This window comes from Lactuca saligna, chromosome 3 (assembly GCF_052625555.1).
Source record: "Lactuca saligna cultivar CGN05327 chromosome 3, ASM5262555v1, whole genome shotgun sequence".
Lineage (NCBI taxonomy): Eukaryota > Viridiplantae > Streptophyta > Magnoliopsida > Asterales > Asteraceae > Lactuca > Lactuca saligna.
In genome coordinates, this window is record NC_136419.1 from 168,217,106 (window position 1) to 168,233,941 (window position 16,836).

The window sequence follows — 16,836 nt, forward strand, 5'->3', positions numbered from 1 at the left end:
TCTTTTGAATATGATTTCAGTGTAAGTTTCATTCGCAAATCCTTGTCATGATAAATATTTTCAAAATCCAACTTGTCACTGACTACACTGGTCAAACAAGTAATTTCATTTACAATTCTCACCTTATGTTAAGTTTGATATGTAATGAAATTTCAAACCAATACAAAATGACTTTTAAAAGAAGCCCTTTGATACTTCTCTACAAGTATTCGATTGTAATTCACCGGAAACTACACAAGCAGTTGATTATCTCTCTTGATAATTAACGAAGCAACCTTTGCCCGGGGTTTTACTGCATTCATGTCAAATTGAATTTTTGACATCACAACGTTACAAATATCTTTGTTTCTTATCTTATTTCGTTGGCACAATGCACACACGAAATCCTTGAGGTTCTGAGTAAAACCAACTCAGACTGATGATTTCGCAAGTCTGGCATATGAATTCACTTTAAATCCCAAAAGTGAATGAGCCTTGCTTCCATGCGAAGGGTTTTACCGGTTCGAATTCTATAATGGATACTTGACAGGATGTATACTCAAAATCGTTGGTATTCTGTCCGGTTTTCGAGGAGATGTGACAGTTACTTTTTGGAATGTTGTTACCTTTTGCAGTCATGATCCGAGTTTCAAGGTGCCACGTCGGATAACATTAAATGTATCCCGCTTCAATTTCAAATCAATTTTGAGCAACCTATAAAAGGGGGTTAAAGAACACTATGTATGGTTACGCAAACAAGAACTCTCACAACACTTCCAAGATTAAACCTTGATCCAAACTTCAACTTTCTTTTTCAAAACCCTAATAATGGCAGCCACTACTTCCAACAGTGATGAGGTTCTTTCTCAATCCCTGATGAAGATTCAAAGCACAAATTACCAAGTTGATCCGAAAGTTTCCGCTTATCCAGAAGAATTGAAGATGCTTATTGTTGCTCTGAAACGATCATCTTTAGCAACTGCTATGTTCAGTTCATTCGCGGTCCCAATGGTGTGGTTATCTCGTGCCGCTTCAACAGCTTCATACAATCACACGGTGGATGTGATTACTTTCAATTTAACCAACAACAAACGAGTTAAACTGTCCAAGAACTTGTTTGTGGAAATTCTGCAGATTCCAAACAACCCTCCATTTATCAAACCTGTCAACTCGCAGGTCATTCATATGTTTAATGAGATGGGGCATCAACCGGAGTTGACAAAAATAAGTGATTTCAGAAAGTCTGGCTTGCCATGTATATGGAATTTCCTATTTGGCATTTTTCTAAGGTGTCTTATAGGAAGAATAGTCGGATTAGATAGAGGAAGAATGGAAGTATATGCTATGGTAATGGGCATATACTATGATATTAATGTTGATTATGCAACCCAGTTGTGGAAGGAATTTGTTAAAAGCCTGGAAAATACAAATTCGGAGAAGGGAATTTCTTGTGCAAGATACTGGAGCTTAATTCTTGAAAACGTGTATGCGAAAGAAGAAATTCCAATGCTGACCAATGTTGAAGTTGCTGAATTTTCTTTCTATCAATTCCTAAAAACTATAGAAGATGATGAAGCAATATTTTCTCATGTGGCTCGTTTTGCAGATGCGATGCTTCGCAAAGTTTCTCCAACTCACAAAGTTTTGGTAAGATATTTGCGAACTGTTAATACTGCTGATCAGACTGGAGTTTTACTAGATGTTGCTACTCTATCTAAGACAAAGAAGGTTAGCAAGAACAGTGCAAAGGGTTCATCTTCACAAATAGTACCAGATGAAGCAATTCCAACTGAAGAAACTTCAAAGAAATCGAAGAAGGAACTCTTACCTTCTAAGTCTGGGGTACTGAAGCAAATTCGCAAAGCTGAAGTGAGTAGTAAAGGTGTTACTATTCGCAATATTCCTGCGCCAGTATCTCTAGGAAAGAAAAGACAACGAGCTGAAGACGTTGCGAAAAATATGCAACGTACGATGGTCAAAAGAAGGAAGATGGTGATTCACAATGAATCATCTGAAGAAGAAATAGTTCCAGAAACTCCACCCGTCACAGCTATGGTACCTATTTCTTTACCTATCATACACACTTCGCAAATTACTACCACTATTCCACAAACCAAACCACTCGAAATAGTTCTCACCAAATCAGTTACTGAGGAGGTTCCTATTTCCGATATGGTTGTCAACGTATCTGATACGGGGGCACCTATCCTGAGTGTTGCACCATCAATTCAAACATCTTTACCCATTTCATTACCAGTTACAACTTTATCCACCACTTCATCCATCTTTGCTCATGCTCTTCAAAACCCCTTCACCACACTTTTTCCTTCTCAATCACCCGAAAATCCTCAACCTTCGCAACCATTTTCAGATACTGAAGTCGAAGGAGGTGCCTTTAGTGGGATACTTGATGATATTCCTTTTGATTCAGATGAAGAAGATATTCCTGATCATATGCTGATGACAGGAAAACAGTTTAAAATTCTGAATCAAAAGTTAAAGACCATTATTCAATCACAAGCTGATTCTGGTAGAATGTCTTCAATATCTGCCATGGAGGTTGATATAATGATCAAAGGAGCTGAGAAAAGAATCATGGAAAAGATTGCTCAATCCGATAAAAATAATGAGCTCAGAATTACATCACAAGGGAGTAATTTTACTTCTGTTGTTCAAGACCTTAGAGCTGTTACAAAAGAACGTCATGTTCTTTTTGTACAAGATGTTAAGAAAGTTCGTGAGGATGTCAACTTCAAAATTCAGGAGTTGAAGTCTGAACTTGCGAAGGATCTTCAGGATGTTCACATGAAACAAGAAGAAGTTCAAAAGCAAATTGTGGACATTTCTTCTCAACTACACAAGCTCAATGATATTCCTGTTCTTCAAGATCATAAAGCTGAAACAATGAAGAAGTTTGATCAGCTAATACAGTTAGTCACTGATCTTAAAACAACAGTTTCGCATTCTTCATCCACTCAAATCCTTACTCCTGAATTCTTGTCTCTAAAGATTAATACTTTAGAACAAGCCATTCAAAAATCTCTTGCCCCACTTACAAGTTTTACTTCTTTACTACCGAGGGGTGCTCCGCCTGTTTCCACAGGGGTGCAAGGGGGAGAAGAATGTCGAAGTAAAGAAGAGGATGCGAAAACTGTTGGAAAAGTGATATCAACTCAACTTGTTGCTACTCTTCCAATTCCTTTAAAACCAATTTCTGCAACAACAATTACCACAAGAACAATTACCAAAGGTATTGTTATTGGAAGAAATGAAGGAGGTTCAAGCTCAAAACCTCAAAAAGATGTTGTAGGAAGAGGAAAAGGAATATTATATAAAAAATCAAAAGAGAAGTTGAAAGCTGAGGCTGAGGCTGAAATGGAGAGGATGAGGCAAGTTCAGAGTATAATGAGACAAAGGGCAAGTGATCCTCCCTCCATGAACAAAGGAGATCCTGCAAAACTTTACTCCTATGAAACAATAGAGTCAAAAGTTGTGTGTAGGGAGATGTATGAGTTCGAGAAGAAGCCAAAATGAAGTTATGATATTGCGAACTCAGATCATTGCCAATTGGATTTCCCTATAAATGAAATGTTGTTCATCAATGCTCAATACAAGATCAGTGAGAAATTTGATAATCCGAATGATTATACTCAAATGAAAATCAGATTTCATGCTGTCTTGGGGAAGAATCCAGATGAAGTTTGGTCCTTAATGAAGATCAAAAAGGTGGTGACAATAAAGAAGGATATTTTGTTTGAAGAGATGCTATAAACTTTTTGATATTTTCTTATCAGAGCTGATAACAAACAATATGACTTCACAGTTGCTGACTTTCCATTGATGAACTGCAATGATTTAATTCAAGTAGCACTGATCCTGAAGCATATGGAAGAAAACAATCTTAAAGGCTCTGATACAGATGTATTCAAAGTAGGCTTCGCACATGTGAAGACTTTCATAGACAACTATTTCGATTGTCTAGCCCTTACAGATGATGAATTAGCAAATGTGCTGGGAAGGGATGTGAAAGTTCCATGGGAGGAGACTTTGACACAATCTGCTTTGTCAAAGTATGGTGTTGGTGAAATCTGCCTGAAACCTTTTGGTATGGTGTTTTCTGGCAGAGATACAAAAGGAAATCCGAAGAAATTTTTGTTCAAAGTCTCAAAGATTGAAAGATATAATTCTTCGCAATACAATCACTTTATAGTACGTATGAATAATTACAAGAAGAATAACGAAGGAGACAAGAAAGATTTGAAGAAGGTGATCTCCTGGTATGGATAAGTGTGAAAGATAATTCACTCTGCAATTCAAAAGCTTTTAAGTTGAATTGTATCGACTGATTACAAAGGGGGAGAATGTTGATGTATATTGTAAAAAGTTGAATAGAGTGTTTTGTGTAGTTTCGCATTTTATGTTATTTTACTAAGTCATTTTTTGTGCGAAGTGAAAATGTATAGACTTAGTATATTTTTTGTTTGTTCCCTATAAATAGGGACTTAGGCTAGAAGTAGAGGGACGGATGCTAGAACTCACTTCTGCTTATTCTGTAATCAGACTTAATCAATATGAGATCTGATTAATATTTACTCTTTGTGTTCTTCATCTTAAATCATTCAAATCTATCATTTCTTTTCAAAATACTCGATAACAATTCTCATCAATATAAAATTTAAAAGTTAAAATAGAGAAATCAATACATTGAAAAATAGCATTAATGAGGATGTCTAATAAATTTAAAATGGAGAACTAATAGATTGACAAGTGGCAATACATTAATTAAGAGGTCTAATATGGTGACATATGACAAAAGAACTATTCTTTTATTAGTATAAACTAGTTTATAACCCGTGGGAACCACGGTTATAAAATTAATTAAACTTTTATAGTAAAAGCTCAAAATTATTATTAAGTAATTTTAAATAAATTATTAATTTAAGAGATATTTTTTATTAGTTATGTGAAATTATAATCATTGATTCAAATAAATATATAAAATTAATTTTTAATATATATTAGATATTTTTTATTTGTGAATTAATGAACACAATAATTTAAAATTTAAAATTTAAAATAAAATCACATTAATAAGGAGGTCTAATAAATTTAAAATGGAAAACTAATAGATTGACAAGTGACAACACATTAATTAAAATATCTAATATGGTAACACATGGCAAAAGAACTACTTTTTTATTAGTATAGAGATTATGAAACCTAATAGTATGACACATATGAAAAAAAGAATAAAATTATTCTTTTATTAAAATAAAGATTAATTTTATTTAACTTATTTACGTTTGCATTAAAATTAAAGGTACTTTATTGTTTATTTTTTTACTATATGTTTATCGATTTATTATGTTTATTGCATTTTCTAAGTAATGCTCTACATAATTAAACTTATTCCTTTGTTGAACGTGTTCATAACTAAAATTTTAAATAATTTTCAGTCAATTATAAATTTAAGTACATTATCATATATAAATTGCAATACATTCTTATGTTGATGTTTGATGAATACATGTTATTTATGCATCGGCGTAAATACCTGAAATTTTTAATTATATATAATTTTAAGAATATTAATGATATTCAATAAGGATAAAGAGATCTAAAATGAGAAACCATTGTCATTAGTATTTAAAAGAATTTTGACGTGACTAGATATGATTTGATACTGCCCCACACTAGGTTGGTTATCTTATGTGAGCAAAGCTCCTGCAAAACAGTTGCAAATAAAGGTGTCAAGATTAGCATTTAATAGTATACTAAAATCTTGTAAAGGGACTTCTTCAAAAGAAATGTTTGTCCTTTAAGAACATATTACATATTATAGATAACTAGTAGCGAGAAACAAATGGAACGACACAGGGGTGTTTGGAATTGCTTTTAAAACAACTTTTGTTTTTTTAATTTTTCCAAAAAGTTAAAAAATGGCTAAAAGATGTTTGGGTAATGCAAAAGATCTTTTAAAATAACCTTTTGTGTAGGAGGAAAAGTTAATGTTTCAAAAGTCATAAAATCCTATCTTTTTAGGACTTTTTAACATGAAAAGATAACTTTTACCCTAAAAGCAAATACAAATATATTTTGAAGACTATCTTTTGGAAAAAAATCACTAACCAAAAAGTCCTTTTAAGAAAAAGAAATTTTAACATCAAAAAGTAATGCCAAACACCCCCATAGATTGAAAAAAGCAATACGACTACCACTCTATTCTTGAGTTTAATAAGTAAGGCAGGGAAGATGAAATGAAGGCAAGGGAATGGAAAGAAAAAATAAATAAATAAATAAATAAAAAGAGGGGGGGGGGGGGGGGGGGGGGGGGAGATGGAAGTAAATTTAATAATTAGGGTTTCAACTATAATATGTATGGAAATGTAATTTGAGAACACACAAAGTTCTAGTGGGGATGTTTGTATTTGTATTATTAAAGGAGAAAAAGGTAGGCATGACTTTGAAAGATATCAATTGGTATAAGCCAAGCTATTTGTTAATAGTTTTTAGAGTAAATTATACCAAGCTATTTGTTAATAGTTTTTAGAGTAAATTATACCAATCGTCCGTGTGGTTTTGGATAGCCTATCACTTAATTGATTAATTTGAACAGATTTGGTCTAATGGTATCAAATGTTTGAGAATATATCTCTCCCCTACAGGGGTTGAGAGTTTAAATCCCACAATGGATCTAACCATTCAAAGAATATTAAAAAAAATGACCAATTTGAAAATAGGAAAGCCTTGGCAAAAATATATGTTCCTTAGAGGAGTGTGTTAAAATACTTCTTGTCTAACATCATTCTTCACAAACATAAGAAATTATGAGAGCAATGTTGCTCTTAATTGGTAAGACATTTTTTGTAACCCCCAAACAGACAATATCTAATCAATATAGCAAATCCTTGCTTTCTTCTGGCTTGTTTTATTATATGGAATTGTGTTTTACTACTTTTAACAATAAAAAGCGCATAAAATGATGTATTTATTGGAATTGTGTTTGATGCAAGAACTATATAAAATGGAGGATTTATTATATTTATTAAAGATGGTCATATACAAATTGTCTTGGTTCTAAAACAAAAGGTTTTAAAAATACAATGGCTAAATAAATATAGTTTGGACACGTTACTTTATCATTTTGCCACTTAGGCCACCAAACTAGTTGCGTATCATACAAAATATGACTATTTTACCCTCAAAACAAAACATGAAAAAGTAAAAACAAAAAAAACAACGTTCAAACACTTGAGCAATATTCCCAATTCAATAACCAAACACACATTTTTTTTTCAATCACACATACTTGTAAGTTCTATGTGCCAAAACCAACTAAACGGGTATATCAAAAACCCGCTTCCATCTGAATTTTATCATTTTTACCAAAAACAATCAAAACATCTCTATATGCCTCCTTTTACTTGTACAACACAGTTCTTACTTTTTCCAAAAATTTCCATGAAAAAATATACACAGAAAAATCAGTTGATGCAACTTTCTTCATTTTTACTTACCAACTGCCACCTTCTTCATTTTTTGAGATCCACCTCCACCCTCACTAGAAGATGATCCAGCTTCTGACACATCACCAATGTCTAATGAATCCGGAAGATTCTCAGAGAAATCACCACTGTGCATCTGCAAAATGGAAGAATTACTTACATGTCTGGATGACAAGGGCATTTATGTCTTTTACACACACACACGAGAGATCCATGTCATACTTTCTTACTTAATGGACTTAATTAGGAGGACATTGCTTAATCTAGGAAGCTATATATGAGTGTTTTGTTTTTTACTTTCCTCATTAAATCCTACCTTTTTTTTTTTATACAAATTGGAGTTATTTTCTCAAATTCATTTCTTTCTATTACAACATTGTATTTTGAAAAAGAAAAAAGGATTAATGTCAAAAGTCAAAACAGACCTTATATTTTGTGTTTTTTCCGGATTAAACCTCAAATTTATTTTTTTGCCTGAAAAAGAACTTGTATTTTTTCATTTTTTATGATCTAGCCCTTTTACTCATTTTTTTCCAAAAGAATTAAAAATGTGAGGGTTTTTTTGAGAAAAACTAAAAAAGTCGAGGGTTTATTTGGAAGCATTTAGAAGGTTGAGGGTTTTTTTCGGAAAAAAAAAATACAAAGTTGAGGGCTTTTTCTGAAAAAAAAATGAAAAAAATACAAGGTAAAAAGTAAATTTGAGGTTTAATCTGGAAAAAGCACAAAATATAAGATCTTTTTTGAGATTAACCCAAGAAAAAAATACACCAAATTATAATATTGTACTTTCAGTTTTTTTTATTCTTAAGACATAGTAACACGTTGTATTCTCAGCATTTTTCTTATTAGGGCATTGTGCTTTGAAAAATCTACCCAACTATAACAATGTACTTTTAATTATTTTTCTTATTAATTGTTTTATATTTAATTATTTATATAACATTGTTGTAATTAGGTAGATTTTTCAATGTATAATGCTGCAATAGGAAGAACTGAAAGTAGAATGATATAATAATAAACAAATCAATGAAAGTAGGTGCATTTATCCATAACAAAGAGCATGTATATTGAAGATACATACAATGTGCATAGACATGTTGACAAGAGTACAAGGGAATGGAATGGATCATTCCATTCCATTGTCATGTTTGGTTGGCTTGAAGGAAGCAATTGAGTCATTCAAACATGTTGTTTGTATTGTATAAATAGATAACTAAATAAAGTTAAATTGATCAATGAAGAATAATATTTTATTTTCTAAAGATAAAATGTAATTAAATAAGGTATATCATTAAATAAATTGCATATTAGCATATTTCATTTAAAATATTTACAATATAAATTTCAAATAGTTAAAAAAGAATTATTTATCATCTACAAAACTCAAGTACTATAAAATCTTAAAATAGAACTATAATAAAAAAAACAAATTTTAGTTATTATGAAAAATAATAGAAATGGTTGACGTTTTAATTTTTTTTAAAAGATCAACATTATTGAAAACTATATGGATACAAGTAATTTATTAATAGAATATATATATTATTCCTCAATTCCTTGAAGGAATGAATAAAAAAGAGAAGGAATTGCACTAAATGAGGAATACTCCATTCCATTCCTTTGTGGCAAAAAAACATGATTTTTTTCAATCCAACATGATTCTCCATTCCATTCCCTCATCGATTACTACATACCAAACACCTACCTAATAGTTTGTTTAGTATGATGGAATGGAATCACAAACAAATGGAATGAAAATCAAACCAAGAAAAGGAAGGAATCACAAATTACAATGCTCAATTCCATTCCAACTATGATTCTTGTATACAAAGCACTAAATAAAACATACCTCAAGTTGATTCAGCATATCAACTGTGGCTTCCATGTCACCTCTGTTTGCCATATAGACACTTGAAAGAGACTCATCAGAGACACCAGGAAACGTCATCTGAAGATACGCCAAATTCATGTCATGATCAATATCCATGGCCTGTTTTCCTGCCAGCTCAGCACTATGTGATGATGAACCATAAGACTCAAAACCAGAATGATTCTTGAGTTTCAAGCTATCTGGACTCTCAACAGAAGCACCATGGTTTTGTGTAGTGTTTGCAGGGGAAACATATGTTGATTCATAGCCTTTTGTTTCATGAGTTGTTGTGGGCCCTCTTCTAGAGAGTGGAATGTAAGAAGTAGCATATGGATTCAATGAAGATGATCTTGCCTTCATTGTTCTTGGTTCATCAATTGACTAAGAGGAGAGAAGATTTCATGAGGACAAATTTGTCATTGTTATCAATTGAAATAACTACAGAAACACAAGCTTTGTAAACAACCTAACAGCAAGAAATAGCAATATACTTTCACTTATTTGTGAATTATAGCATCCTACTTCATTTCCTTTTGCTGCAGCATTATGCTTTGAAAAAAAAATCTTATCAAGGCTTATTTACTTTGAAAATCTACCTAAATATAGCATTTTTCTTGTTAGGAGAATATACTTCAAAAGATCTTATCCAGTTATAGCAGTAGAAATTGGTTTGTATTTGATTGACATTGCTATAATTGGTTAAAATTTTCAAGGTACAATGTTGTATTAGAGCATTAAGCATTTAACCCTAAAATTAACAAAAATAATCATACTGTATGTTAGTTTATAGCATGGAATAATAACTGATTTGAATAACAGTCAAGGCCTTAAAATCAGCCTCTAACTCCTACTCCAAAAGATAAATTAATAACAACTCAAGCTACAAAAAACATTCCTTCAATCTTAAAAAGCACTAGAGTGGCTTAGTTTCTATGAGATTCACCTAGAAAAGTAACAGTCACCACTATGCAATGGCTGTATTCATCAATTGGCAAGTAACACTTGAAGGACATGCAGAGATTACAAAAAGATTATGGTATTACTTCCTTGTTGATAGTTCATATCATGCATAAAAACTTCAAGAATTCAGAAAATACAAACTAAGAAAGTAACAGCTTATATGATAAGATTATCAAGAACTAAATTTCATATCCACAAGAAAACACACATATCTGCTTCAACTAGATCTTGTTATTCTGTGGAGTATTATAATACTTTACCTGATGAAATCTCAAATAGAAGTGAAAAGAAAGCATGTGCATATTCTAGAAACAACAGGTTGCGATTATCTGAAGCGTATCTATAGCGACACGACAAATAAACTTCCAAACTTTGATTTGATTAATTTTTTGTCACTTACAAAGATTACAGAGCATCGAATATAACTAATTGTCAACCCAAGTACACGATCCGAATACAAATATAAACAAAATATTCCGACACAAACATTCAAAGAGAATTCAAATACAAATATCAGCGAGAGCAATTACAATAACATTATACCTAAAATATGAATAATTAAGCAACTAGCAAAGAAAACCTGAACGCACAGACAAGAACCAAAAGATTGTAAATCAAGATCAAGCGCAAAGAAACAAGATCAAAGATGTAGCGGATAAATTGACGATAAAAGAGATCATATTAACAAAAATATCTTACCTGAAGATTGTTAATGGATGATGGAGTGATGAAAAGCAACCAGCCGATGCAAATACAGGAAACCCTAAATTTTTGCTTGCGTTGAAGAAGATCGTCTCTCTCCCTCTTTCGAAATGTAATTGGGAGAATACAAAAAGGGATCTCAGGCTAAACGAGAAGTGAGGGTGACGTGGCTCGGTTTTTGTCTGACCCCTTGTTGTCTGGAAATAGCAAATGTGGAGTACAAAATTAGTAGCATAGCGTACAAGTCATTGCAACAATGTAGCACTATCTTAGTATCTTTTGCGTGTGTATTTTTATGAAATGATTTTGGTCAATTTCACGGATATGGTGTCCACAGGTGGAGAAGAACACCCTTGTCCACATTATATTAAAAGAAGTCGAGTAAATTACACTTTTGATCCATATGGTTGGCACACATCTACATGTTTAGCGTTAATGTTAAAAAAATTAATAAAGATGATCTTTGGTGTTATTAAAATTTAGGGAAAATGACACATAAAACCTATGAACTTTCTAGAGTTTACCCTTTTAGTCACTAAACATTTTTAGTGGCTTTATTAGGGAATGAATTGTGTTGCAACCTAGCAATTTAATCCCTTTAACTTATTATACCCGGTTACCATACCACATCATCTCATTTTGACACATCATCGATGACATGACGAAATTGTATTTAAGTCTTGAACCTAAACAACGTCGTTTTGGAATGTGAAATGTACAGGCCATATTTACACTATTCACCGCTTCCGTATAAAATTTGAAGCGTGTGCCCTAAAATGACACAATTCATAACCTGGTTACCCCGACTACACCCTAAACTTCGATACCAATCGCAGAAACGATGCCTTCACGATCATCTCAAGATCACAAATGGTCACCCAACTACAATCAGCACATGGCTGAAAATGTCTCAAATGGAGTCACAAAATGAAGACCTGGCGATCAATCTGTTGCAGACACAATTGGAGGTGTCGCTTGTGAGGGAAGAGATTGCAAACGACCTTCGTGAGCTACGTCGCAGCCTCACTAGAGATATGGACGCCCTAAATCATGAAGTCGATGATGTTAGGGCAGGTCAACTCGATCTATCTAACATGGTTGCTGATTTGAAGAATCATTTCAGTTCATTGCAAGCGTCGTATGTCAACATTGTTATGGGAAAAAAGAAGTCGAAGAAAGTGAAATAGGTCTTTGGGGTTTTTGTCGTTGTTGTTTTCGGGGTTTTAACCTACAGGTTTTTTAGATGATAGAAGAATTGTAGGTTAAACATTTCAATCATGGGTTTCTATTTTGTTTTGATGTGCATCTTCTTTATTCTCCTTATTAGCAATGGGTTTGGCTAGTTGTCTTTTGGTTTGTGGTTGTAGTAGTTGGTGGTTTTGTGATCATGATGTTGTGATGATTAGTATTTTGATGGTAGTCATAAGTGATGGTTCTCCTATATACTTAGACAGTTGTGGAAATCCTGTTATAACTTGTTCAATAGATGTAAAGATGCAGAAACCCATGAATGAAATGTTGATTAACTTAACGTGTTCATGTTATAAATGGAGTACTCTTATCAACGTAAATATGCATGTGTTGTGAAGTAGTAGCCCTTTTTATGTTGATTTTGTTCTTAGGACCACATGCAGCAGTCAAACTTTTTATACCATTAAAACATGAACCCTAATGTTTGTGTTTGTTTGTGGGGACATGGGACAAAAGAGAAGAAACTAATACCCAGATTTGTTGTTGTCTATAACCCAGAAATGGAAAACATTGAAAAGTGCTTTTTTGTTGTATTTGTGATTGCCCACTTTGAAATATTGCATGGAAGAAATGAAATACCCCTAATGGGTTAAGTCAAATAATAAAGTTATGACTGAAATACCCCTAGTCGATTAAGTGACATAATAAATATCGACAAAAATAACCCTAGTGGGTTAAGTCACATAATAAATATTGACTGAAATACCCCTAGTGGGTTTAGTAAAAAATAATGATAGAAATACCCCTAGTTCTTTAACTAATTAAAATGAGATTAATACACCTTAGGGGACTGTATGTAATTAACTCATTCGAATGACTAAATTACCCTTAAACTAACATTCACATGCCTTTTTAACTAATTAAAATGAGAGTAATACACATAGGGGGACAGGAGACTGTATGTATTTTATGACTCTTTGGTTGACTAAAGTACCCCTACTTTAATAATAACTTGAATACACCTATTGGATTAACTCATTTGGATGACTAAATTACCCGTAAACTAACATTCACAGGCCCTCTTTTACAAATTAAAATGAGACTAATAGACATATGGGGATTGTATGTAATTTAACTTCTTTGATTGACTAAAATACCCTACTTTAATAAGTACATGAAATATCATACACCTATTATATTAACTGATTCAAATGACTAAAATACACTTACTTTAATAATAACATGACCCAAAACAAACACACGATTACAAGTGTAATTAATCTAATTTCGTTGACTAAAATACCCCTACGTTAATAATAATATTGACATGCCCTCCTGAATAAATGTTATTGACTAAATTACCTCGTATACAATACTATAAATGTGTACACATTACTATAAATAAGACCATACATATTATAGTATTGGGAAATCAAAACAATTTAGTCAATAAACTAAAGCTTACTAACATGACCTAACACTACTATTGTAGCACTCGATTCCTAGTATGTATTTAAATTTAACTAATTTTGTATTTTACTCTGGGACTCGGCAAGTTGGAGGCCCAATCGTCGAGTAGACTTGACATTATACGAGGGTTTTAGTGATCTACTCAACGAGTCGGGGGACCGACTCGATGAGTAGAAGCTGTCTGGATGAAACCCTAATATTTAGTGTTTGCACCATATTTAAACAACTTTTATTGCCTCAACCCAACCTCCATCGTCCCTCCCAACCCAGAGAAACCCTAACTCAAAACCCTAAGCCCTTATTGAGTGTTCTTGAGCCTTTTTGGTGCCTTGTGTGTGTATTTGAAGTTGGAGAAGAAGAAGGAAGCTTGGAAGTTCAAGTGGAAGTTAGTAGATACAGAGGTTGTACCCCATTTCCAGCTTATTTGAGGTATAAAGCTGAAACCTTGGCTATTCATTGCTTAGATCTTGATTTGGGGCTATTTTCTACCTTTTTCTAAGCTTTAGTGAAGTTATATTCGGATCTATGTGTAAAAGTGGGTTTGTACTTCAGATCTAGAACCATTGAGGGTTCCCATGGCATAAAGGTGCCAACTTTATGGACATGGGAGACCCATGCTTCATATATACCTCTTTTATGGCTTTTTGAGCCAAAAACCTCCATGCATGGATGTTAAGATTGGAAATTTACGTATAAAAAGGACCCTAGGAGGTCAGATCTATGATTTGGATGCATTAAGACCCACTGAAATCGATTGTATAGTTTTGGACAAAGAGTGACTCGATGATTTAGGTCATATTCCCCATCAAATCCTTTCTGTTGATGGACCAGATTCTAAGATAGAAGAACACCCAGTTATTTATGCTCATTAGGGACCTGGAAATCATGGAACTCGGCGAGTGGATGAACTAACTCGGCGAGTTCAAGGCAAAGTCCCAACCCCATGAAGACGGACTCGACGAGTTAAACGAGAACTCGGTGAGCCATAGACTAAACACATTCATTCAGATGAAGATGAAATCGACGAGTTCAATGATGAACTCGACGAGTCGGTTGAAGATGGTCCTGATGTTATGGTTGAAGGAGAACTTGTCGAGCTCTTGCTAGACTCAGCGAGTAGAGATGGGGTTGTAACATTTGTAAGAGTGGGGACTCGACGAGTTGGTGGACCAACTCGGCGAGTCGAGTCAACTGGATGTTGACTTTGACTAGGGTCTGACCTTGACTTTGATTTGGACTTAAGTTGACCCTTATAAGAAGGTTATGAGCATGAAATAGTAATCAAGAAAGGTTGTTGTGTAGGGATTGAGGAGTTGAGACGAGTTGATTCCCATATTGAGGATTGTGCAGACACTACACGACATCGAGGTGAGTTACCTTTCAGTAGAGGTGGGTCTAAGGCACCAAGGCTGGCGCACTAGTAAGAGTTATAGTTGAGATGATTGTCTTTGTGATAATTGTCTGGTATGTGTTATGATTATGTGCTAGTATGCTATGATGTTATGTGATATGTGATAGGAGGGGTAGGATAGACCCCAGTACCGGTCGAAAGGACTGAAGGGGTCACTACAAGAAAAATAAGTTTTTGCTACGGAAGGATTCCATTGCGAAAAGCTGAAATTCCGTTGCAAAAGACGAATAGCGACGGAATTTGCAACGACCTATTTTCGTCCCTAAAAACACCATAACGAGGGTTTGCAATGGAAAAGATAATTCTATCACAAATGTAATAGCGGAATGAAATCCAGGGTAGGTGGTATTCCGGCGTGTATTCCATAGTAGGATTCCATCGCACAATCCGTGGTAGTTATTTCATTACAAATTTTGTGGTGGTGATTTCCTATCAAATTCCGTCATAGTAGTTTCCTAGCAAATTATGTGGTGGTGATTCCCTAACAAATTTTGTGGTGATGAATCCCTAGCAAATCTTGTGGTGGTGATTCCCTAGTAAATTTTGTGGTGGTCATTCCCTAGTAAATTCCATGGTGGTCATTCCCTACTAAATTCTGTTGTGGTGATATCGTAGCAAATTTCGTCGTGCTGAATCCCTAGCAAATTTCGTTTGATGACTTCCTAGCAAATTCCGTTTGATGACTTCCTAGCAAATTTCGTGGTCACGAATCCCTAGCAATTTTAGTGGTGTATATTATATACCAGATTCCATATGGACCGATGGACATTTGATTTATAAACTATATCAAAATTATTTTGTAGTAATATATGAAAAACAAAAAAAATCAAAACCATTATATCATAAAATAATACAATAATTATTTATTACATGGAAAAAAGAAAGTTGTTGCTCTAAAATACAATTTTAGTGTTGTTGTTTCGTAAAGACATTAATAAGATCCAATGTCGTTTGAAGTTGTTTTTCAAGATGCCCGACCCTTGTTTTGTTTTCATCTTGTTGGGTGTTAATCATTTCTTTAAGCTCTTCGTTTTGATGTTTTTGTTTAGCAACAAATTCCCTCATTTCTTCTATTTCATCATTTTTTTTTCGGAATATCATATATATATCCGTTTTACCGTTCCTATTGGGAACTGCCTTTGCAAAAGAGCCTAATCCATAAAGTCTTCTTTTTTTTTTTATCATGACCAACGACAACATAAAATAGTTTGTCCTCCTCAAATTCAACACCTTCAGCTTCCAACTCTTCCCGTTTTTCTGTATAGGCAGCCTACAAAATAAAAATATTAGAAGTTAAAAGATATCAAATTTATAAATGATATTATGGAGTAGCTACAATATAAAAGTTTAACACTGAAATAAATATTACATGAATTTGTCTATCTTTTTCATTTGTGAAAGTGACTCCATCATGATTCTTCGTGTATGCATACAAGAACAATTCACTATGAGGTGGATCATGTCCTAATTTCCTCTTATGTGTAAATACCATATAAAATGTCAAATATACAAATAAACATATATAAACATTGATATAATGTACCATTAAAAAATTACCAAATCAGAAGTTAGCTTCAAATGACTTGCAAATCCAGCGTTATGTGTAGGTTTTGCTACTCCATCAGTCACACCGTTACACTTATTTTTCTTGTTCTACTCAGATTTTAGCTTGTATTCATCTGTATTCCATTTTAATTGCCAGGAGTTCTAGACTTCCTGTGAAATATGAGCTAGTTTAAATCCATGTT

General features: G+C 33.4%; 1 protein-coding gene across 1 annotated transcript; it reads right to left on the reverse strand.

Annotated features, from left to right (window-relative positions):
- Nucleotides 1-7,230: 7,230 nt before the first annotated feature.
- LOC145037448 (polyadenylate-binding protein-interacting protein 5-like) lies at nt 7,231-11,176 on the reverse strand. The gene is made up of 3 exons (XM_078986095.1): nt 11,014-11,176; nt 9,334-9,735; nt 7,231-7,620 (listed from the first exon to the last, which is right to left on the reverse strand). The coding sequence occupies exons 2-3, from the start codon at nt 9,712-9,714 to the stop codon at nt 7,489-7,491; spliced, it is 513 nt and encodes a 170-aa protein (XP_078842221.1). The 5' UTR covers nt 9,715-9,735; nt 11,014-11,176; the 3' UTR covers nt 7,231-7,488.
- Between the last annotated feature and the right edge of the window lie 5,660 nt (nt 11,177-16,836).